The 25,705-nt window shown below is 38.2% G+C and overlaps 1 protein-coding gene across 3 annotated transcripts; it reads right to left on the bottom strand.

Annotated features, from left to right (window-relative positions):
- Positions 117–24,194, bottom strand: POLI (DNA polymerase iota). Of its 3 annotated transcripts, none has more exons than XM_018039700.1 (10): positions 23,612–24,194; positions 21,560–21,682; positions 18,360–18,524; positions 14,453–14,536; positions 12,454–12,690; positions 11,361–11,539; positions 10,461–10,549; positions 8,020–8,150; positions 2,782–2,987; positions 117–1,181 (listed from the first exon to the last, which is right to left on the bottom strand). In XM_018039700.1, exons 1-10 carry the CDS (start codon positions 23,766–23,768, stop codon positions 366–368), a joined length of 2,187 nt encoding a protein of 728 aa, XP_017895189.1. In that variant the 5' UTR covers positions 23,769–24,194; the 3' UTR covers positions 117–365. The 3 variants fall into 3 exon arrangements, with proteins under 3 accessions (XP_017895189.1, XP_017895188.1, XP_017895190.1); XM_018039699.1 differs by having other exon boundaries at positions 14,453–14,605; positions 23,612–24,193; XM_018039701.1 differs by lacking the exons at positions 21,560–21,682; positions 23,612–24,194 and adding an exon at positions 19,576–19,712 and having other exon boundaries at positions 14,453–14,605.

Here is a 25,705-nt window from a genome sequence, read left to right as displayed (position 1 = left end):
AAAAAGCCCTGTTCTTTGCTCTAGTATAGCAATGATTTGGCTACTCTATTTTTTATACATAGTCATATATATCTTCCTCCCAATGTTTCCATGATGTATGGAAAATATACTAATGCTGATCATGATATTCTTTTTATTGAAAAGCAGTATAAAACACGTTAGGAATGAGAGGAAGGTAATATTTTACATTATTCCTGTTATATTTTTATGCTTTGTGCCAGAATTTCTTCCCATAACTATGTTTGCTTTATCTGGAACATTTCACATTACGTTTCTACATTATTGAAAGTATTAGTGTTTAATTTAGAAGAGCTCAATAAACTGTTAATCTGAGAAAAATGGTCTTTCCCTTTTTTGGAGCATGCTCATTTATGTACAGTGTGGAAATCTGATCCCGTTCTCTTCCAATCAGCCAACAGTTCTTTCTGCACCTCTTCAGGCAGTTCATAGAAAACTTCAGGATCAATGTCAGAAGGAAAAGTAATTTTCTCATCGGGAGACTCTTGCTCTCTATTTTCTTTAAGTCCTTCATGACGAGAGACTGTGGCCACTGGTTGCTTATGGCTGTCTGTCATGCGGTTTTTGGAGAAAAGTTGCTCACTCTGCAAATTCGGAAATGAATGGAAAACAGATACAGCAGGGTTTGTATTTGAAAAGTGGAATCCTTGAGATTCTTTAGGTCCTTGACTCATTCGTTCATCTTTTAAGCTACTGTCTAAATAATGTGAATAATCTTTTTGGCTAGACACATACGAGGAACTGCTACCGCCTGATGTTCCTGGTTCACAGGGAGATACAGAAGAGACCTGTTTGCTATTGGGTACATGATCTTTAGGATTTAAGGAACTATCCTGTTTTTGTTTCATAGAAAAGAAAGACAATACTCCTCTAGAAGCATGTAATGGACAACTCAAACTTCCTTTTCCTTGAACTTTTTCTCGAGATTTTCCAGAAAGGATTTCTTCTTGAATATCTACAGGAAGCTGCTTAAAGACTTCTTGGTCAATATCCTCAGGAAGTAAGGAGACGGGAAATTCATTACTGTCTTTTTCTTTAGAAGAATTTGTGGCATCTGGTGGAGACTCCCCAGTTCTTGTACTTTCAATCCTTCCAGTTGATAGAAAATCCCGATTTGTTTGCTTGTCTTTAGAAAAATCCTCCATATGACAGTCTTTCATTTTCTAGAATGTAAGGATAACAGAGTAATTTAGGTGTCTGATATCTTTTAAATATTCATGCTTCTGAAGTCTAAGTGTAGCTGTTATGGGACCAATATGCTTCTATCCTGCTCCATAACTTCAGTCCTTCCAGCCAGCTCCAAACAACTAGAAACGATTAACCCACCACAGTGAGTCACACTGCTCTCTGGACCTTTGCTCACTGCTCCAGGAAGAGGGCTTCCTTCCTAGGCAGCACTGAGCCAGAAGACAGGCATGTGTCTGGAGACCCGGAGAGGACCTTAACAATCATGGATTCAAACTTCCAGTTGTGAGGATAACAGAATGGTGGCCTATGCAAATGATGACTCACCAGTGACTCAATCTAAAACACGTATGTGCACAGATAGGATCAAGGACTGGTTTTCTAAAATTCTCTACTTTGAAGTATAACATTTAACAGAAAGAAAAAAAATACTTCCACGGTAAAAATCCGATATCATTTATAAAATGTAACATTCTTCTATACGTACCTGAAATAAAAATTTTAAAACATCTTCCATCTTAATGTGCATAATTTTCCCTCTAGTTTTAAGCACCATAAAAAGTGTATAGATAGTCAAATATAATTCAAGAAACATCAACACAACAGTAATTTCAAAAAAGTAAAAGCAGAAGATATTTGTGCCAACGTATTGACTGAGCACCTATTGTGTGCCAGACACGAACAAGGTACTTTCACTTGTGTTTACACCTGTAACACTACTGTGAGTTAAAGGCCTTTAATCCTCATTCTACAGACTAATTTTAAAAAGTAAACATCTTTTAAAATTTCAGTTAATAATAAGGGTCACTGAAAAAAAGTACTTTGAAGAGAGCACTAATTCAGTATTTCCATAACACTATTCTGTTCTCACTATAGGCTTAAATGTAATAAAAAAAATATTACTAAAATTATACTAACAATAAAAATAAAGAAAATAACAAAAACATTTAAATTAAGAGTTAATGGTAGGCATAAATAATTTAGTAAAAGATTATTTTTTAAATCATCCCACACTTGGTAAACAAAAGTTTACAGAATGGCCATCTGTATAGCATTTTCTTTTATCATTTGAAATTAAGACTGACCTCTGCCTCTCTATTACCATACTCTTAATTTCTACAATTATAAAGTAAGCATTCATACTCTATCAATATTGCTACCAGAATTCAATATAATTTCAAAACCAAGAAAATTTAAATACTTGAACAAAAACATTGGTGTGGGGGAGCTGCTGGTAGCTTATGTATAAACTGACAACAAGATTCGATTTCTAGTTATTTGAAAACATTTTCATATGCGCTCACCATCATATTCCTATATACTGTTAAAAAATGTTTTAACAGTTCCAAAACAGAGTACCTCTATCAAGGTTTTCTCTTTTATCCAGTGATGCTTATGTTTTATTTTTAGACCACAGCACAATATACTTAAGGCTACTAACCATAATATGAAAGATACTACTAATATATATAAGTAACTCATTCAAATCTCATCCCCCCAAAATCTCTAAATTATATCAGTGAAACACAAATTTATATTTGTAATTTAACTAGACAAATCCAATAACAGTGTACTTACAAAACTGCGCTTTCCAGTGTGTGAAGTTGTTGATAATGAAGGTGTTAAATAATAATCAATAGTCCCTTTCTTAGCAGTATTTCGGGATTTAAGGTTGCAGAAGCACACACTTAATAGGGTAAGATGAAATGGCATCTTCACATTCACCATATTTCGAAAAAGTTTCATAAGGATATCAACCATTGGGGCCATCACATCATAATTTCCTAAATAAAAGGTATAAGAAGACAATATCTAAACATACTATGTCATAAATTAATGTTAAGAGCTTAATCTAATTTATATTGCCTAGATTAAGAAATTAAAATCCTAGGTAGGTATCATTGGGACACCATGACATTATATACTGAACTGGGACATCTCAACATTAACACCAACTGCCAAATGAGTTGAACTTTCCAGAGGATTTGAAATGTTGAACTTTTAGTTGTGGGAGAATGTGGAGGTTGGAAAATCTCCACATAAAATTAAAACTGAACAAAATGGTCAAAAATAATCATTTTTAAATTCTGGAATGAACCAAAGGTGACAAAATTGAGAAGCACTGACTTATGAAAAACAGCCAAAACTTAGGTAAGAAAGTGGGGACAGCAGCCTTCTTGGCTGGGGTCGTTTGTATCCCCCACTCACAGAGGGCGGTTGGGATAGCAGTTTCACCAGGATGAGGCTGGCTGTCAAAGCCAGCAGCTTTGTTGCCAGCAAAGACTGACCTGATTGGAGGAAGAGGGCAAGAGCCCACAACCGGCCATGATGCCAGAAAAATGAGCAAACTTGCTAGGAAACAAATGAGATCATGTGGCTCTTGAGCCCAGGACTGCAACTGTGGCTGGGGTGAGTGAATGATCAGTGGGCCAGACATGACATTCAACCAGGAGATCTGGAAATGAGAGAACCACAGCTGACTGAGAGCAGAGAAGGCCTAAGCTCGCCACGTGTCTCTGCCTAGAATGGACAAGCATACCAGGGAGACGCAAGAGGGAGGAGCTGAAGACCTAAGCCGAGGCAGTCCGAAAAGAGCCTACGTCTCAAAAGTGCCCTCCAACCCACGCACACCGCCCTGCACAATTCCAGCCTGTGGTATGGGAGCAAACTTTCGACCAATTATTGTCTGACTACCAAACTATGCAGACAACAGGGTAACCTCCTAGGAAGCCAAAATAAATGTTTTTAATTTCAAAAAGAACCTAAGCAGAGAAATCAGGGCAACACATCACAGGAGAGGTAGATTATGCAGCTTAAGTCCAGACAAGTTACAAACAAAGAAAAGGGAAAAAAATGCCCACAGGGGAAAAAAATCCAAATTGAGAGTTTTACATTATCTAAAATGTCCAATCGTCAACAAAATATTACAATACATACAAGGAAACAGCAGTGTGATTCACACTCGGGGGGAGACCAGTCAATAGAAACTGACTTTAAGAATGATTTAGCAAAGACTTCAAAGTTGCTATTATTTTTCTCATGATTTTTTTAAATTTCATTTTCAAATTTTCAGGTGCACTGGGTCTTCAATGCTGCGCTTGGGCTTCTCATTGCTGTGGCTTCTCTTGTTACAGAGCGCCAGCTCTAGGGTACGCAGGAGTTGGAGCGCACGGGCTTAGTGGCCTCATGACATGCGGGATCCTCTCAGACTAGGGATCGAGCCCGTGTCCTCTGCAATGGCAGGTGGATTCTTAACTACTGGACTATCAGCGTGCCTACATGCACACTAAGTCGCTTTAGTCTTGTCCCACTCTTTACAGCCCCATGGACTGTAGCCCACCAGGCTCCTCTGTCCATGGAATTTTCCAGGCAAGAATACTAGAGTGGGTTTCCACACCCTCTTCCAGGTATCTTCCCAACCCAAGGATCGAACCCCTGTCTCCTGTGGCTAACACACCTATAGGACAACATCAAGCATATGTGCAATGAGACTCAGAAGGAAGAGAAAGAAAAAGGAAAGAATATTTGAAGAAATAGGAGCCCCAAACTTCCCAAATTTCATTAAAAAATTTAGTCTACAGAATCAAGAACCTCAATAAATTCCAAGTATGATAAACACAAAAACCACTGGAGAAGTGAATGGCTACCCACTCCAGTATTCTTGCCTGGAGAATTTCATGGAGAGAAACCTGGCAGACTCAGGCCATGGAGTCACAAAGAGTCAGACATGACTGAGGGACTAACACACATACAGTCAAACTGCTAAAAAAGAGGTAAGTGACTCGTCATATAAAGGAGAACAAGGATACGACCATGCCTGGTAACAATTTACTGCCTCTCAACTCTAAAGCACCCTTAGTACCTGCTGTGATAATGGGGTAGACTCTGAAATTTTCTTTACATTAAATATAATTCTTAAGCTTCGTCAGTAGAGAGAAGTGGAGGATCACTAAATTAGAAAGCGGGCTTCTCTTCCTGTTGCAGTATACTGTTTTTTTACTCTTTCTTGCTTCTGTAACCTGGTCTGTATACAGTACATACGTGTGGAAATATCTACTAGTGCTCTGCCATACCACATGTGAGTGGAAGGCTCAGTTCCTCAGCAACCCCAGCCCCAGTCAAGCCTAGTGACTGCGTTCCCATGGCACCACCAACTCAAACACTGCACACAGCAGGCCTGTGCCTTGCCTGGAGTCCTTCCACACACCCACCTAACAGGCTTGCCATGCCTACGCGGGTTGTTTCCTCCAGCTCTTCCTATGCAGGCACCATACCCTCCACCTTTGTACTAGCAGAAAAATGAAGACCTCTTCAGTATGAACACCTACTGATCTCAGCTTGCCCACATCCTGAAGGAATGTCAACAGAAGCCCTCCCAACACAGACGCCTGCGTACCCCAGCTCACGCGCTGCCCTGCCAGGGAGCAAACTCCCATCGTCCCAAGGCCACCCGTGTGCCCACCAGTCAGCCGCAGCTCCTCTGGGGGGTCAGGGGGTGGTTTCTCTTGGCCCAGTAACTATGGAGCAGCTCTGGGCCAGGTAACTCAAAGGATCTCTCTAGCATCCAATGTTCCGCAACACCTTCTCCTGGAGGGGAGGAAGACTCTCTCTCCAAGCCTGCTCTTCCTTGGCTACTTTTCCCTAGCCCAGGGCACCTCTTAAGGGTATCTTTATACCTTTCTAGTTACTCCCTATCATAGTTTAGTAATTTTTGAAACCTTCAGTGTTCAAATTTCCATGTGGTTATGCTTTCTTGATTGAAACTAGTGACAGGAGTCTCTACTGATTATAAACTATTTAACAGCTGCCTTTTCATCAAACATAATGGAACACAAAGGAATGGAATACCATACTCAAAGTATGCAAAGAAACCAATCAAAAATTACATATCCAGACAAACTGCCATTCAAAAAATGCTATTTTAGAGGAAGAAGCCACAAATTTTAGTTCAGTAGAATGGTATGACAGTGCTGCTCAACTCTTCTTTTCAAATGTAAATCCTGAAACATGCTCCAGGACAGACCATAAGCAAGGCAACAAAAGAAGGCTCAATAAATATAAGAGGATTGAAATAAGTCAAAGTATCTTCTCTGGTCAACATAAAGACAAATTGGAAATCAACAATGAAAGGTTATTTGAAACATAATCAAATATTTATAAATTAAACAGCAAATTTCTAAATAAATTTAGGGGTCAAGGAGGAAATCACAACAGATATTAAAAACTATTCTGGGCTTAATGAATAAGAAACACAACACAACTTAAGGAATACAGCTAAAGAGAGCACTGCTTAAAAGGAAATGTGTAACTTTAAACTCGAATTATTAGAAAACAGGTAAGTATAAAATACATAAGTAAGCTGCCCATCCTAAGAACCCAGGAGGAAAAGGCATATTAAACCTAAAGCAAGCAGAAAGAAGGAAATAACAAAGATCAGAGTAGAAATAAATGAAATACAAAGTAGAAAGAAAACTGAGAAATTAATGACACCAAAAGCTGAATCTTTGAAACGATGAAAAACTGATAAACCTTACTAGAATCACAAAGGAAAAAAAGTTATCAAAATCAAGAATGAAAGACAGGATATCACTGTAGACCCTATAAAAATGAAAAGAATTACAAGGGAATATTAACAATTCATGATAACAAGTTAGATAACCTGGATGAAATGCATACATTCTGAGAAGATACAAATTACCAAAACGGACTCAAAATGAATAGAAAATCAGAATAAATGCATAACAAACAAAGAAATAAAATTCCTTAAAAAAAAAAATCTTTCCACAAGGACCGTGAATAGCCAAAACAACTTCATAAAATAACAAAGCTAGAGAACTTACACTACCTAATTTCAAAACTTACAACAAAGTATCAAGACAGGGTGGAACTGGAATAAGAATAAACATACACATCAATGGGATAAGAAAGGCAAAAAAGAAACCCTTACTTTATTATGGTCAGTTAGTTTTTGACAAAGATGCCATGGCAATTTAATGGGGAAAGAAAAGTCTGTTAACAAATTCTATGGAACAAGTGGATACTCATATGCAAAAGAATAAACTAAAACTCTTACTTTACACAACACATAAAAATTCAAAGTGGATTTAAATATAAATCTTAAAAGTATAAAATTTCTGAAAAAAAAAAAAAGCATAGGAAACATTTATAATTTTTGCATTGGGCAAAGAATTTTTAGATATGATATCAAAAGAAATATCCATAAAAGAAGAAAAAACAATGAAAGACCACTACATAGTCATAAGAATGAGTCAAGAAAATGATAGTATTAAAACATAAATGAGAATATGAAAAAAACTGAAAGCCTCTATACTCTGTTGCTGAATATCTGCCTTGTTATACTTACTTTGGAAGAAAATCTGGCAGTTTCTTAGAGTTCAACTACCTTACAACCCAGAAATTCCATGCTTTGTAGTCTACCAAAGACGCACAAAAGCATATATCTGCCTGATGACTTGCACCCAAACGTTCACAGTCCCATTTTTTAGAACAGCCAAAAAATGGAAACAATGTAAATGCTCATAAAGAAATCATCTCACGCCATATAGTTAATTATCATAGTTTGGTGTTTTCTTTGGAGTTGGGAAGCATTCTCAACAGGGCATTTACTTTTATTATCTATTGAAACAAAAAAAGTTTTCTAATGAAAATTTCTCTTAGAAAAAAAGTACTTAATAGCTCACTAACTCCATGTGAGGATTACTCATTTTTGGATCATTTTTCGAACTCAAAGTTTGTTTTTTTAAGAGTTCAACCTGCCAATGAAATGATCAGAATGCCACCTAAATGGTCCGTTACCTGCCCCTAACTTCTGAACTATGTGAGATGGAATTGGGCACTGACGACTCTCACGGTTACAGAGCTTCTCAGATGAATACCGACGGATTACTAATCTTACTGTATGTGGCTTCCTTCCATCTTGGCAGACTCTAAAAATAAAGAGAAAGAGGAAACAAGGAATTAGAAAAAGTTTGGTGTTTTTTTTTTGGATGATCGACTATACCTCATTTATTTAAAGGTGCCAGACTGAGTAACTATAACAATTATACATATAGTTGATAATCAGGCAGTAGGCAATTCAGGTCCCTGAACAGCTCAAGTAAACTTCATAAAGTCTTCATAATAAAACTCTTGAAATTTTAAATGTAAGGCTCTCAGGCCTCACACAGAATTGAGTGCTATCAGGAAAAAAGCAGAAATAAGATACAACTATAACAAGCCATTTTATTATCCAAATCCAAATCATAACTAAAAGTAACATTAAAATCAACAGGAAATTTAAGAAACTGAGAATTATTTACTGACAGAAGCAAATATATGAAAAATGACAAATTTTTTATACATTAAGAAGACTACAAAAAGAAAACAAATATTTAATGAAATTATTTGTCAAAAAGCACTTCTCCAGTATATCCAAGGGAGTCAGTAATATCACCATTATATGGCATATTAGAGCAATAATGTGAAAGGTCAATTATAGAATATATTTAGGAAAGGAAGCACTCGTCCACGAATCTTAAAAAGTGATCCATCCAAACGATCTTGCTTTTGTTGTTGAAAGCAAAAGTTTTAATGCCGTGGAAAATCTGCTTAAAAAGTAGAAAACTTTCTATATGTATGCCAATGCACTAAAAGATCACAAACATGAAATACAAATAGTATTAAGCATAATCAAATTGATTTTGAATTAGAATATTTAGATTTTTGTAGTAAGCATTTTCTTATTGCTTAATCACAAAACTTCTTGACTGCTGTTTTATTAAGATAATAAAATATCTCAATTGGTTCCTATAAACGGTACTAGTTTAAACATCTTCCAGCTAAACTTGTTCTGTTAAGTTAATATGCAATTCAAAGAGTATAATTTGGCTCCTGTAACTAATTAAGATGTACAAAAAAAGGGGTTATACTCTAAGCAATCTTAAGGCCAGTACCTAGAAAAAGGATTAAACAACGTATGATTTTATACCTCTTACATATCTATAGTATTAATAATCATATGCTCAAGAACAGTCATGCATACTCAGATACATTTTTTTTTTGCCAGCTAGATGGCATTATATACCTCAGTCACTGAAATAAGAAGCCACTGTATAGAAGAGAGCATGCCAAGCAAAGATAAGGAGATACGGTTAATAGTATTTCATAGGTTTAGGGCATCTAGACTCATTTCTGGGTTGATTCTACAAATAAGGGAACCTATAAAATGTATAATTCTTGTGGTTTCCCTTGTCTAGAACTGTTTCCAGTAGCTAGCATTTCATAATAGTCTCATTTAGCTGAAGCAAAGCAGATGACCCAGTTTCACCAGCATTCTCGAAGGCTCGGCCTGAGTCATATCCCTGAAGCTGTGTCATACAGTCAGCCAGCTGCATGCAGTGAATGATGAGTTGCATGGCCTTGCTCAAGACATGAGAACTGCAATGCATGTGGCAGCAGAGTTGAAGGAAATTTCGCTTTATCAGTTTTCTGAGAGTAGTCATCCAAAAACGATTTTTTTTAGTCACAGAGGCCATCCTAACATCATTACGGAAGCACACTTACCCAAACCTGTTAGACCCTTAACACCCCATTTTGAGAAATCAAAGAAATGGGAGGAAAGGAAGTAACACTCTCCTATGGAGTACTGAGAAATAGATATATGATGGCAAAGGAGCATCAGAAAACGAAATGTCTTTTAGTTTATGCTATGCTACTTGTATACTCATAATTCCAATTAACACTCTTCATGTATGTAAAGGCCAGTAACCCTGAGCATACACACAGTCACCCTCACTGCTCACACACAGTCCCATTAAGTTATTCCTTCGTCTGACTTTATAGTCTGAGGCACAGGAGATAAAAGGGTTCTTCTGCTTTCTCCATCAATTTGCTATCCTCAATCATCACAAATTTGTAAGTGTAGCGATTCCAGAGATACCCACAAAACTCCCTTAGGTAATGATCAGCAGCTTAAGATCCGCAGTAAACCACAATGTTACTAATATTAAGACCAGTGGAAGTAGATGAATTAAATTTAGTTAAGGACATATGTTACTAGCTGTGTAATATTTTATAATGTAGAGAGGTTCAGAGATAGATGATCTTTACATGTTTAGTCTCCAGTTAATCTGCAAATTCCAAGAAAGAACATCAAGTGTATATATATACTATACATAGTATATATATAGTAAATATATAGTATTTCCATGCACTGTACACAGAATCTGTAAGAGGATATGGCAAAATGGAAAAATCACCTGTTCAAAAGACTAGCAAGTAGTTCTTCAATCTTAGTTTTAGCTTCAACTTCTGATGAACATCTAAATGAATCTTCCTCACTAAAGGACTACCAAAGAAGCACAAGTAAGTATTAATATAAACCCAAATAAGCATATCCAATCATCAGTGTATATGTCAACTAAATAATCAACACGTTCTTTACCTCTTACGCTTAGTTTGAGCCATTTAGTTCACTTTTATATTACATCTTTTTATCTGTAAGTTGTACTCCACTAGAAAGTACATTGGAAATCAAGAAAATTACAAAGCTCTAGTACCAATGCCAAGCTTTAATGTGTGATTACAGTGAGGCTCTTAGTTTCCTAGGACTTGAATCTCAGTTTAATCTTGGGCAAGTTACTTACCCTTTCTAAAATACACTATCTTCGTCTTAAAAAAAATTACGGGAGGAAAAGGGAGTAAGGGAGGGAGGGAAAGGTATGAACAAACGTTAATACTACCTACATGAAAGGTTTATGGTGATGATTCTGGGATAATATATATATATCATCATCTCACAGGAAAAAAAAAAAATCACTGTTACCTGGGTGATTATAAACTTTCTCCACTTCCTAAATCATTAGACTACTCTGAAAACAATATTTTTACAAATTATTTTGCCTCCTATTACAATACAGGCTATTAAAATTGAGCAATAGTCAAAGTGGCTAACTTGAGATTTAAATACTGATTCTTAGATTCAATTTAATAATATTTATTAATTTAATATAATAAGTAGCCTTCTCACAGGAAAATGATCACGTACTAACCTAATAAGCAAGTTGGAACGGTAAGAATTCAGTAGTAGAACTGGAAATCTTTATCTCAAATAATGCGACTACCAGTACGCCATTAAAATAAGCAACATCTTCACATACCTGAGGTGGTCCTGAGGGAGTCACAGGAGAGTCATCCTCTCCGAAACTGAGCTTCTGGATACGCTGAGCAACTGAAATTCCTAATTCCTTTTCTAATATTTTGGATGAAAAGGTCTGAAGATCACGCACACTACTGATGCCCAGTGCTTCCAGACGTTTGGCCGTTTTATAGCCAATACCTAAAGCAAAAAGAGCTGCATGTAGTGTTACAATAGCTTTTCTCTTTAAAATTAGCTAATTAAAATATTATAAATATATCAACCACATCTTTTGATACCATAATTTTGGATACCATTGGTATTTTTTTTGAGACCAAACTTAAAATTTAATGCCACAGAAATGAATTTTAATACATACATTACTGATAATCTATAAAAATGTAAGCATTTGATCTTCAGAGATACAAATTTGCCCAATGATATGAATAGGTCATTGAACCGCTCAAGAAAATCAGTTTCCTCATCTTTAAAATAAAAAGTGTACCTAGCTGCTTGAGAAGGTCCTTTGTGGCTGTAATATTTTATGTACAATCCCAAAATAGAGTTAGTGAAAGACCAATTCCATTCTCTAGAGGAAGGTACAGTATTAAAGTATGAACCAGGTACTAAAAATAAAGGACCGTATGTTTCCAGGTTATAACTTTCATGATCATATTCAAACAATATAAAAGCACGTAAAACTAGAAAAGTACTTTCATATATATAGATTCCTAATATAGATTCTCTCCAGAAAACGTCAGGTTTTGGGGGGGCTTTTGGTTTTCACCAAGAGCCAAGTACACTTTCCTGATGGTTCAGACAGTAAAGAATCTGCCCACAGTGCAGGAGTCACGGGTTCAGTCCCTGGGTTGGGAAGATCCCTTGGAAGAGGGCATAGCAACTCACTCCAGTGTTCTTGCCTGGAGAATCCCAGGGACAGAGGAGCCTGGCGGGAGTCCACGGGGTTGCAAAGAGTTGGACCTGACTGAGGAACTCACACACACAAGAGCCAAGTACACAGACTCTATAAGAATTAATTATGCATAACTGTAATATTTAAACTTAAAAGAAATACAGTAAAACCAATATATGTTTTTCAAATATATTTGTCTTACCAGGTATTTCCTTTATGTGGTTCAAACTATGAATGAGATCTTGAGAACTTTCAGGTAGTAAGACTGTTTGTTGATTTGGTTTAAAGACGCCAGAAACTAATTTTGCCAATAATTTGTTAGATGCCACTCCAGCACAGCCAGTGAGACCCAGCTGTTGGTACATGGCTTCCCGCATCTCAGCCGCAATATGAGATCCAACAAGGAGTCTGATATGCAACGTGTCACGTGGGTTTACAGCTACAGAAAACAGCCGATGTTAAAAGTCATCGTCAAAACGTTGTTTGTTTTTTAACAAATGAGTTTTTAAAAGATAAAGGGCTTAATCTATATCCAACCCTACCCCTCAACACCACCACACTGCTGCACACTTAACTAAGCTCTTTGGCTCTTCACAGCAATTCTGTAAAATAACTATCACAAGTGAATTCCAAGGGCCTGTGATAGCAAATACATACTGAGAGTGCTGAATGATTAACAGATTACAAAAATTGATCTCTCATAAAAAATTCCTACTGGCACTACCAGAACTTTTACTCATGTTTACTGGGAAGTAAGCATAGAGTAAAAATGTTACATTAATGACATAGCTAACATTTCAAAGATTTGAATTTAAAGTTTTCACACCAGTGGTATGTGCTACTAAAACCAATTTTGGATTTGTATACAGTTTAAGACATCTTTTATTAAAAGTATAGGGAAATTGCTATATGGAAACAAATTTCCTTAGATGTGAAAATGACACTAGAGTTATATGACACAGTCCTGATCCTCAGGAGTATTTACATCTGAAGTGCCATGATGTCTATAATTTACTTTCAAATGTTCAACAATCTATCAAATGATCAATAAACAATAAGATAAAACAAATGTGTAAAATGATACAAAAGGAGTATCTACAAGGAACGGCATAATGACTATTCTCACTGTACTGTTCCATCAACTCTTCTGTAGGTTTAAAAAAATTTAACAAAATCTTATGCAAAAAAGAAAAGAATCATGAAGAATTAGACTTTGTAGGCCATAAAGCCAAGGTCTCTATAATATGTTCTAACCAGTAGACTCCAAGTTTGCTGTAAAAATTATACAGAAACACACCTGGAACCTTCTTGTTACCCAGACCTTGTAAGTGACAAAAGAGCACAGATACAAAGGACACGTGAAAGCTTCATATTTTCTTATAAAAGAGAACTGTAGCTCCACCTCTTTTCTTCTTTAATATCAGAGAGGTGGAGAATGACTGGAGATTGATCACAATAGCTCTTGAAAAGGGGAATAAGAGGAAACACAGGCAGGCTGAGACCCAGGAGCAAGTAGGTCAGGACAAATCTCATACAGAAACACAAGAGCTTGCCTTCTACGTGGTAGGGTCTAGAAGTCACCAGCAGTCACTAGATGTTTGACAGCCCAAGGAGATATTCAGTGGAGCTGACTGCAGCTTATTTTCAAACACAATACTGCCCTGGAAATATCATCAGTCACTGGCACTTCAATTGTGAAGTAGATGAATTTCAACTGATTAAATATGAGTGTGCAAAGGACGGTAGGTAGGCCAGGAAGCTCCCACAAGGGCTAACATGGGAGGCTCTTGGGGCCCTGGGAGAATGGAAGCGAACAAGCAAAGAGGCAACAATGGCAAATTTAGTCTACCTAGAATTTTGCTTAAGATGGTTTTACGAAAACCAAAAATTACTCCAAGAAGCCAACTCCTGTAACTTAAGGATGGCCTAAAAGAGGTATGACACTTAAAAATGGTTAACACAGGACTGTGTCAGACAAATGAAAAGTGCCCAAAGCACTGAGCTGTATGTCATCAAAATACCATTTTCTGCCTGTTTAATATGGAATAACAATATCTAATTTTAATCACCTTAGATGGCTGACCTATGGCAACAAAAGCTATAAAACTTTTGAAAGACACAGTCAACTCACTGAACTGATTGAACATTAAGAAATGCAGGTACTTTAAGTTACTAAATAGAGTGCATAAGAACCCACTTACGTTGATTATTGTATACATGGCCCGACACAGTCAGTGCTGAGAGCTCATCACTCTGAAGCTGCTCTAGTCTCTTCTCAACCATTTCTGTTAGATCCACAAAATTTTCATCAAACCCAAGTCTCTCAACAACTGGACTAAATTCTTCCAACAATTCTAAATTAAAATAATATTGGAGCACAGATATAACTGATTATAACTAGAATAGATTTAACTCTTTTATTTATGCTTAAAAATAACAAAATAAAGGTTTCACATATATTCACAATTACACAATATCTTGAATAAAGTCAGTTAACTGGGTTTTTTTTTCTGTGCCATATTCTGCACAAAAGCAATATTTTCCAATAAAATAAGTCCAAAAATAACATTCCCTGGGCAGATACTCATAGCAATATATTTACCACAATCTCCTACACCAATAATTTATCTGTAGTACATTAAATATCAATGAACATAGTTAACTATAATCTTGAAGCAGTAGGTCATAGAGTCTGCTTAGAAAAGTAAAGTAATAATATACTCAAGCTGTATTTTTCACTAGAATTTTAAAAAGGCAAAACAAAATAAAACTTAAATTTCCAATGAATACTAAGTCAAAAAGAAAAGTTCCTTAATACAAAATATACTACAATGCAACATTTTGACTGGTCACCCTCCAACTCATTCCATAAGGACAGAGACGGATCGTGACTCACATGTATCTGAACGTCCAGCCTCTAGCACAAATGCCAGTCCTTATGTCAAATGTTTCCTAAATTGAACTGAACCAAGATTTGAAATAAGTTCAAAAAGACTATCAAGTCTCATTTTTAGGATTAAAACTAATAACTTTGAAACCATTAAGAAGAATTTTCACTTCTCTCTGAATCATCTACTGATACCAGCTGGGTAGCAGAAAATAACTTATTAGTCACTTATTATACAAAAATGCTTATGTTCTAAAAAAGTCCTATAATATGAAAGCTCTGTTTTATTGGTGCTAACACTGATAACAGCAGGGTAAAACAATTAATAAAGGAACAGAATGATCTAGTGACCTTCAAAAATCACTTCCAACCTACCGAGAGAAAACAGAGGGAAAAACTGACAATGTGTCTGACCATATAAAAGAATTCTTTGAATTTCCCTCACCAATTTCTGCTTTTTTTCTCCCAAAAGTATATATCTGATGCCTAGCAGTAACAGGTAAAAAATAAAAGTTTATCAAAACAATACTACAATAAGGAAAACAAAGGACAAATTTTAACTACCAAGCAGAAAAGCAAGTTAAATACAGAATCATGCACAAAGCTGGTGGACTGCTGAACATGAACTGATTACATTAGTTCCATTACTAGGTCATAGGAATAAATCACTTATCCATTTGTGAAGTTAACCTTTTTGGCTGTCAATATGTCAATTTCATAAACAAGATGCATTTATTAAACCTTATGATTACACAAGCCAAAGGAGTTTGTAATTACAGAAAAAAATGGAATACTGTAGAATAAAGGTATGAAGTAAACAATAAGGTTATATGTCATAAATATTTCTGAGGTAACTCAGTATAGGACTATTAGGCTACATTCCTATTTCAACTCCAAAAACACCATGAAAAAAATTAACAAAATAACTTTTTATCAATGTATAAATCATGCTCAGAATATTTCTTGTTATTATATTAGTACATTTTCAATTCTTTCAAGATACTAACTTATAAATTAAGAATCAGTGTAAAAACTGAGATTTATGCATTGATTTTCTAGTATGATACTTTTCACTGTGAAGAGTGGCAGTGGTATAGAAATCATTTAGACTGATTTGTCTGACATTATACAGGAAAAAAGACAAAACATGTAGATAAATGACCAAAAATACATGAAAAAAATGCTCAAACTTCTCATAGAGAAATGCAAATCAAAACAATGATTTACTTTTTTTTCCAACTATCAGGCAAAATCTTTATGAATATCTAATACTCTCACACATACTAACAATGTGCTGGGAAAACCTGAAGTGCATCATAGAGCAGTATGCAAATTTCTAATGCAAATTATCTTTGCTCAAGCAGTTAACCTTTAGGAACTTACTTTAAGGATAGCTTCACGAACATATGTGAAAATTTCTATATGAAAATGTCTACTGAAGCACATATTGATATTTTTTAAGAGCAAAAAATTGGTAAGAGCCTAATAACCCCTCACTATAAGAGAAACCACATAATTTATCATCCAAAATGAGATATTTTTTGAATGAAAGGAGATGCAATTAATGATTACATAAGGACAACAGGCATAAAATGAGATATACTGTCTTCAAATCAGTAAAGGAATGGTTAAATAAGTTTGGGACAAAACAGAATACTGTGCAGGCATTAAAAAGAATGAGGCAAGAGTTATATGGATGATGTGAAAGATCACCAAGAACAAAGATGTACAACTATATGTATTACATCATCTCTGTGTACAGAAAAAATTATTTTCTGAATATTCAGATATATATATATAATTGTGCACAGATACACAAGTGGTATTTTGGGAGTACAGTCTTGTCTTTTTTGCTTGGCTATCCCTTCTTCCCTCATCCCCCTGTTTCAGCACCACCTCTGCCCTTCCAGAAGTTACCCAGGGTTAAATACCTAGTATACACCCTCTCTTCTTTCTCCTCCTAAGTGTACATAGACACACACACATATGTGGGGGAAGGTGTTTGGGTCACTGTCTTACACATATGGAAAAACCTGATAACAGGTTTTTGCATCTTGCTTTTTACCCACTCAACAAGGCATACCTCTATGAATCAAATGAAATGATACCATTTGAGCTATTTTTAATGGCCATATAATATTCCATTATAGAGACGTCTTAAATTCATTTAGCCATTTTCATCCTGATGAGCATGTTCTCATTCCATATTTTTAGCAATTATGAATCATGCTATGAGACATTTTTGTACATATATGTTATCATTTTATTTCTATTTGATAAATCCCTAGCAGTTATATTATTGGGTTAAAGAACATAGTATGTATCTTTAATTTCAAAAAATGCTGCTAGATTGCTTTTTATAAGACTGTAATACTTTGTTTCTACTTTTTCTCACATTCTTATTTTTAGTACCAATGAATTTAAGCATCCCATTTTCACACTGTCCAGTTTGCTTTTTGTCAACTGCCTATTCATATTCTTTGTCCATTTCACTTAAGCTTGTTTCCTCATTAATTTGTAAGAGCTCTGGGATAGTATATTTAACCCTTTCATCTGAAAACTGCTACAAATAACAAAAGAACAAATAAAAATAATAGCAAACAAGTAAAAACCTGATTCTTATACACTTGAAAATGGTATCTATTTGCCATATGCCAGTACATGTATGGTTTCATTTTTCCTAAAATTTACTAAAACAGCAAGACTCAAATCCAAACCTTAGTAAGGGGGAGTTTATCCACACTTATACATAAAAATCTAAAAAAAAAAAAAAAAAAACTAATATACTCATTATCTCTGCTAACAGTTCCTAACAACTTGTTTTTTAATTATGTTAATCAAACATTACAGAAGTCTCTCTCAACTACCATTAGTACATTAGAGTACAGCATATTTCTTCACAGTTCATTCAAGCTTGCATTTAAATTTATCTGGTTTTCTTCGGTTTATCTTCTTCCATCTTCTCACTTTAAAATTTTTGTACATTTTCTCATATTTATATAAACATCACCCATGACCGAGTTCAATTCCTTCCAACTATACGTTTCTTTCACCATTTACTCATAACATATTAAGTCATTCTCACATAAATTTTTTTTTAATGAGAAAGCCCCCAAATAAGAAAACTGACTTATGCACTTTACACTTACTGAACGATCATGTAGTTAACAGGCATCCTATATAAAATTTAATGCTGAAAGTATATTGCCCATAATCGGTACCTGTAACCTTGTATGACATCTCTCTGTAACGAGTCAGGTCTTCTCCATTAACTAATACTAGCTGTGGACATTTTTCTTTTGCATCTCTGACACTCATAAGTTTCTTAACTCCAAGTTTCCTAGCTTCATAGTTGCAGGTAACCACCAAATATTTCTGCTGAACCCCTACAAAAAACAAACATTTTTTGAGAAAATTGAAAATTAAAATTTACTTATTCCATATTATAATTGTAAGTTATAATACAATGTTTTGATAAGAATAAAAAGCTCTATCTCAGTTAAAAAATATAGCCTCCATCCATCAAAGTTCTATGAAGTACAATTTAACAAATCAGGGGCTTCCCTGGTGGCTCAGAGAGCAAAGAATCTGCCTGCAATGTGGGAGACCTGGTTTCAAACCCTGGGTTGGGAAGATGATCTGGAGAAAAGAATGGCTACCCACTCCAGTATTCTTGCCTGGAGAATTCCATGGACAGAGAAGCCTGGCGGGCTACAGTCCATGCAGTTGCAAAGAATCAGATATGATTGAGCAACTAACACTTTCACTTTTACCACAAATCAACAATTCAATGAAGTCTTCAGCAAGAAGATACAGATCAAGTCCTTCCAGGATTTTTTTCCAACAATAAAAACCCAAATTATATTGAATAAACTCTATATAACTTTATATATAACTCTAGGCCATGTTTTACCAAAAGTAAGGCAGATGAAAGTAACTGAATACAATTAACTACTGGTCTCTACTAGAAAATCTAACTTGTCTTCTGAATAACTTCTCAATTAATATAAAGCTATGTTCTGTTACAAGTGCCAACCTACAACAGTTATTAGTAATCTCCCCCAGTAAATATTCTAATGACTGAACTTTTCTTCACAGTAACCTACAGAAAAGATTAGACAGTGAAGTGGCATTATGAGCCCCCTCCTTATCAAAAAGATTAAATTATGATCATCTACACACTGCTTAAAAATTCTGCTTAAAAATCCAGTGACTTATAATTGCTAAAACTGTTTGCTTTTTTTTCTAAAATTCTCATATTATAAACAGGCAAGGAACATTTCACATATTTTTGATATGTCAAACGATGCCCCAAAACAGAATCACGGGGTCAAAAGTAATAAATTATGCTTCGTCAGTAAACTATATTAAAAAATCAGATTAGTCACTTTCTTAACTAAAAAATCAGTCTTTTAAGGCAGGATTATATGGACTCACCATTGTGTCACCAGCCCAAGTTAAGTAGTCATATATTTGGTAATGGTGGCTCAACAGTGAAGAATCCACCTGCAATGCAGGAGATTGGCACTCGATCCCTGGGTTGGGAAGATCTCCTGAGAAAGGCAACCCACTCCAGTCTTCTTGCCTGTTGAATCCCATGGCTACAGTCCGTGAGGTCACAAAAGAGTTGGATATGACTTATCGACTAAACAAATTAAAATGCAGTAATGAATAATTACCAGGAAATGAGGAATATTATGCTGACGGTTTCTAGGAGAAAACAACACAGCCTTTCATTTCTATTAGCAAATATTGTTGTTGTTGTTTAGTCATTAAGTCCTGTCCACCTCTTATAGGACCCTGTGGCCTATAGCCTGCTAGATTCCTCTGTCCATGGGATTTTCCAGGCAAGAATATTGGGAGTGGTAGCCATTTCCTTCTCCAGGGATCTTCCAGACCCAGGGATCAAACCCACATTGGCAGGCAGTAGATTCTTTACCACTGAGCCAACAGGGAAGCTGGCATCTTAATTACACAATCCCTCTTTACTAATCATTACTTACACAACATCTTACAACGCTGCTGCTGCCACTAAGTCGCTTCAGTCATGTTCGACTTTGTGCGACCCCACAGACGGCAGCCCACCAGGCTCCCCCATCCCTGGGATTCTCAAGGCAAGAACACTGGAGTGGGTTGCCATTTTCCACTCTTACAATGCTACTAATTAGAAATCCCCAATGAAGAAAATTCAGGTTCCCTAATCCTAACTCCTTGACATCTTTAGGAAATTTTGAAGACCCTAGACCTTGGCACAGAGAAGGTGATGGCATCCCACTCCAGTACTCTTGCCTGGAAAATCCCATGGACAGAGGAGCCTGGTAGGCTCCAGTCCATGGGGTCACAAAGAGTCGGACACGACTGAGTGATCTCACTTTCACTTTTCACTTTCATGCATTGGAGAAGGAAATGGCAATCCACTCCAGTGTTCTTGCCTGGAGAATCCCAGGGACAGGGGAGCCTGGTGGGCTGCCGTCTATGGGGTCGCACAGAGTCGGACATGACTGAAGTGACTTAGCAGCAGCAGACCTTGGCAAGCCAAAATGTACTCATCAGTCATCCTCTGTTCCTTAGTAAACTAGGCTGAGCTGAATTGGGCTTTATCAAAACCAAAGTAGACACCAGGGGGTAGCAAGTGACCAAAACTGCTGTTGATGCTTTTCAGTTCAGTCGCTCAGTTGTGTCTGACTGTTTGCAACCCCATGAATCGCAGCACACCACGCCTCCCTGTCCATCACCAACTCCCGAAGTTCACCCAAACTCATGTGCATCAAATCGTCGATGCCATCCAGCCATCTCATCCTCTGTCGATCCCCTCTCCTCCTGCCCGCAATCCTTCCCAGCATGCTTTTACTCAAAGATAAATCCTTACTACATGCATAAAATTTTAGAAATTTACTTTTCTAATGTAAAAATAAAGTAAGCCAAAACACAATACTCGGTAATTCCCCAATGTAAAATTTCTTTGCCTTTTATTTTAAAACATACTTATGTTTTCATGAAAAGCTTGTACTATGCATGCCTTAATATTTTGGGTTGTTCAAAATCCAGTTGTTTTGTCACACAAAATCCAACTATTTTGTTACACAATTCAATAGTTAATTTCAAAAGTAGAATAGTTGAAAATGCCTATTAAAATTTTTTTAAAAGGTTATTCTTGAGATAAACTGGCTGTAAAATTTCAAACATTGAGAAAAAGACTAGAAGTTTATTGTGGTCTTTCTGTTTATTTGGTTAATTACACTGCTTCTCTCACATTTGCCATTTAGTAAATGAGGCTCATAAAGTTTACATCCAGTAATGAAATAAAGATTACTGTCTATAAAGCATCAGAGAACTGCTGCCAACATTAATATGCTTAATAAATCAGAATAAATAACAAATCATATCATACAATGAAAATAGTATCAAAGTCCAGAATTACCTAAAGGTTTGTCCTTTAGTTCTGGATTGGAGATCATTTCTACTTGTGCATAAAAGCAATCCAGATCCACGTGTACTATGACTCTACATGAAGAACTTCCTGCTGGTTCCAGCTCATCATGAACTGTGGCACAATATGCAACCAAATGAAAAAAACACATTCAGCCTGTTCATCACCTCTGAGCAACTGCCAGTCCCTTAAAACATGGCAACCAAGAAAGAATATAGAGTGATTTTTAAGTTTTTTCCCCCTGGATTTATTACATGTCTCAAAGAATCTAAAACTTACAAGAATATGAAAGAAACTCCACCTACAAGAGAGTCCTCAGGCCTGTTTACTATTTCTTGGTGTATTGCATTTTTCTCAGGATAGTAATAAATTTTAAGGGAAAAAAACCTTTTATCAATAATGGAAGACGCAAGAGGTAATCCTAGGACTTTGAAGTTTATAGGAAAATTTAAAGTAAGTTGGAAAGGGCTGAAAAGTTTATAAACACAAATCTTCCAACCAACTTAAAAATTATCCTTCCCTGGTGGCTCCTTATAAGATTTAACCTGCCAACGCAGGAAACTGAAGTGACTTAGCAGCAGCAGCAGGAGACATGGGATCAAACCCCAGGTGGGAAAGATCCCCTGGAGGAGGAAATGGCAACCAGCTCCAGTATTCTTGACTGGAGAATTCCATGCACAGAGGAGCCTGGTGGGCTACAGTCCATTCCATGCAATCACAGAAGAGTCAGACATGACTTAGCGACTAAACAACAACAAAAAATTATTCTTAGTGGCATGTCCTTAAAAAAAACAGCCTGAAACACAAAACAGAAGGCAGAATCTATGGGTCCCAGTGGACTATATTTAGCTCCCATGAGATCAGGATTATTTGGTTCAATGCTGAATAACCGATACCTAGACTACCAATGGCAACCCACTCCAGTACTCTTGCCTGAAAAATCTCATGGATGGAGGAGCCTGGTAGGCTTCAGTCCATGGGGTCGCTGAGTCGGACACGACTGAGCAACTTCACTTTCACTTTTCACTTCCATGCTTTGGAGAAGGATATGGCAGCCCACTCCAGTGTTCTTGCCTGGAGAATCCCAGGGACGGGAGAGCCCGGTGGGCTGCCGTCTATGGGGTCGCACAGAGTCGGACACGACTGACGTGACTTAGCAGTAGCAGCAGACTACCAACAAATACTTGCTAAATTTAAAGACTGAGTAAATATTTCCTGGATTTTAAAAAGTAGTTCACATCTTGGTGGAGGGGGCAGAGGGATAAGACCGGAGATTTCAGCTATTAACAGCAGTTAAAAACAAGGCAGGCTAAAATGCCATGTGGTATCCTGGTTTGGAGTTTGGAACAGAAACAAATTAAATGGAAAAAAAAAAAAAAAAACACCCTGGTAAAATCTGAATAAAGCTTGTCCTTCTGTTAAGAGTATTAATTACTATGCCAACGTTACTTTCTTTTGACAAATGTATCACGGTCACATAAGACATTAAAGTCGGTAAAAGTTATCTGTGCATCTCTCTGTAAATCTGCAAGTATTTAATATTTTTAAAGCTTTTTAAAAACGAAGGGCTGGGAGGCTGGGAAGGAGAGAGCCTTGGCCCCAAACCCCGGGGGTTGGGCCCCGAGGCTGGAAGCGGATCAGCAGAGAGGCGGCCACTTGCAGACCCGGCCGGGTTCGGTTCCGAGCCGGGCGGTCCCTTCCGGGCTGAGGCCGGGCCGCAACCGCTGCCAAGTGAGCGACAAGGTTCCCGCTTCCGCAACCCTGAGGCACCCGAGGCCCCTTCCGCTTTCTCGGGGCTGTTTGAGGGGAGACGAGCGCAGCCTCCATCACCCTGGACGCGCCCGGCCTTCCCTTTCTGGGCGAAGCCGCCCCTCTCGGGGACCTTGGCCTCAGAACACCAAGCGGCGAAGGGCCGCCCTCTCGGCGGAGCCGGGAAAACGCCAGGACGCGGGCGGGGAGGGGACGGTCGCTCTCCAACGGTCGCCGCCGCCGCCGCCGCCCGGGGCGCCCGCCCTCGTCGCCCCGCCCCGCCTGCTCATTTACACCAAGGGAGGTCGTCGAGCTCGTCAGGCTCCAGCGCCCCGGGCCAGCCGCCGGGCGCCCCCGCCTCCGCCTCCGCCCGCTCCATGGCCCGAGTCGAGTCCGCTTCCTCGTCGTCGCCGCCGCCTGCCTCCTGGGGCTCCACCCCCCGCTTCTCCATTCCCCGCGGCGACCGCCCACCGAAAGGCAGCTTCCGGCCGCGGCCGCCCGCGCTCCGCGGGGAGCAGCGGGGCTCGCACCTGCGCAGTGTGCGCTTAGCCGCGGGCTACCCTGATGGTCGCAAGGGCTGCAAATCCTCCTGACCGGCGTCTGGGACTTCTCTCCTGCGTAGCCTTGAAGGAGGGTTTACCATCCCAAACAGCTCTTCCCACCCGCCGCATGCGGTCTTCGGAGTTACGTTCTTATCACAAGTTTTAAATGTTTATTTTTATGTAGAAGGCAGCTTGTTCTCCCGGTCAACTGTTAGAAATGCTAACCCGGAGATGCTGAAATTTTATGGTGATGGGGGTGGGGGAATCGATGGAAATTATGGTGAGAGCCACGCGACCTTGTAAACTGATTGTGTTAGTTGCTCAATCGTGTCCGACTGTTCGCAATCCCATGGACTGTAGCCCACCAGGCTCCTCTGTCCATGGGATTCTCCGGGCAAGAATACTGGAATGGGTTGCCATTTCCTTCTCCAACTAATACGATTAGCTAGTATGTTAAAATTTGCGTTTTGTTGTTTGACTCAAAGATACTGTGACACTGCTGTATTTAAAGTGGAAAACTTAACGAGGACTTACAGTATAACACAGGGAACTCTGCTCACTGTTAAGTGGCAGCCTGGATGGGAGGAGAGTTTGGGAGAGAATACGTGTATAGGTGTGGCTGAGTCGCTTCACTGTTCACCTGAAACTATCGCAACATTGGTAATTATCTGTGTGTCTGTGTGCTAAGTCCCTTCAGCCAGCTGACTCTGCCACCCTATGAACTGTAGCTGGCCAGGCTCCTCTATCCATGTGATTCTCAGACAAGAATATTGGAGTGGGTTTGCCAGTTCCTTCTCCAGGGGATCTTCCCAACCCAGGGATCAAACCCACATCTCTTAGGTCTTGTGCATGGGCAGGCAGCACTCAGTTCAGTTCAGCTTGGTCAGTTGAATCCCACTTTTTGCCACCCCATGGACTGCAGCACACCAGGCTTCCCTGTCCTTCACCACTCCTGGAGCTTGCTCAAACTCATGTCCATAAAGTCAGTGATGCCATCCAACCATCTCATCTTCTCTTGTCCCCATCTCCTCTTGCCTTCCATATTTCCCAGCTGCTGTTGCTGCTGCTAAGTCACTGCAGTCGTGTCCGACTCTGTGTGACCCCATAGACAGCAGCCCACCAGGCTCCCCCGTCCCTGGGATTCTCCAGGCAAGAACACTGGAGTGGGTTGCCATTTCCTTCTCCAATGCATGAAAGTGAAAAGTGAAAGTGAAGTTGCTCAGACGTGTCTGACTCTTCGCGACCCCATGGACTGCAGCCTACCACGCTCCTCTGTCCATGGGATTTTCCAGGCAAGAGTACTGGAGTGGGGTGCCATCGCCTTCTCTGATATTTCCCGGCATCAGGGTGTTTTCCAGTGAGTCAGCTCTTCCCATCAGGTGGCCATAGTATTGGAGTTTCAGCTTCAGCATCAGTCCTTCCAATGAATATTAAGGACTGATATCCCTTAGGATTGGCTGGTTTGATCTCTTTGAAGTCAAAGGAACTCTCAAGAGTTTTCTCCAACACCGTGGTTAAAAAGCATCAATTATTCAGTGCTCAGCTTTTATTAAAAAAGCTAAGATCATGGCATCTGGTACCATCATGGCAGATAGATGGGGAAATAGTGGAAACAGTGACAGACTTTATTTTGTGGGGCTCCAAAATCACTGCAGATGGTGACTGCAGCTATGAAATTAAAAGATGCTTGCTCTTTGGAAGAAAAATTATGACCAACCTAGACAGCATATTAAAAAGCAGAGACATTACTTTGCCAACAAACTTCCGTCTAGTCAAAGCTATGGTTTTTCCAGTGGTCATGTGATGTGAGAGTTGGACTGTAAAGAAAGCTGAGCACCGAAAAACT

Source organism: Capra hircus, chromosome 24 (assembly GCF_001704415.2).
Source record: "Capra hircus breed San Clemente chromosome 24, ASM170441v1, whole genome shotgun sequence".
Lineage (NCBI taxonomy): Eukaryota > Metazoa > Chordata > Mammalia > Artiodactyla > Bovidae > Capra > Capra hircus.
The sequence above is the reverse complement of the archived record's forward strand: the minus strand, read 5'-3'. Positions and strand labels throughout refer to the sequence as shown.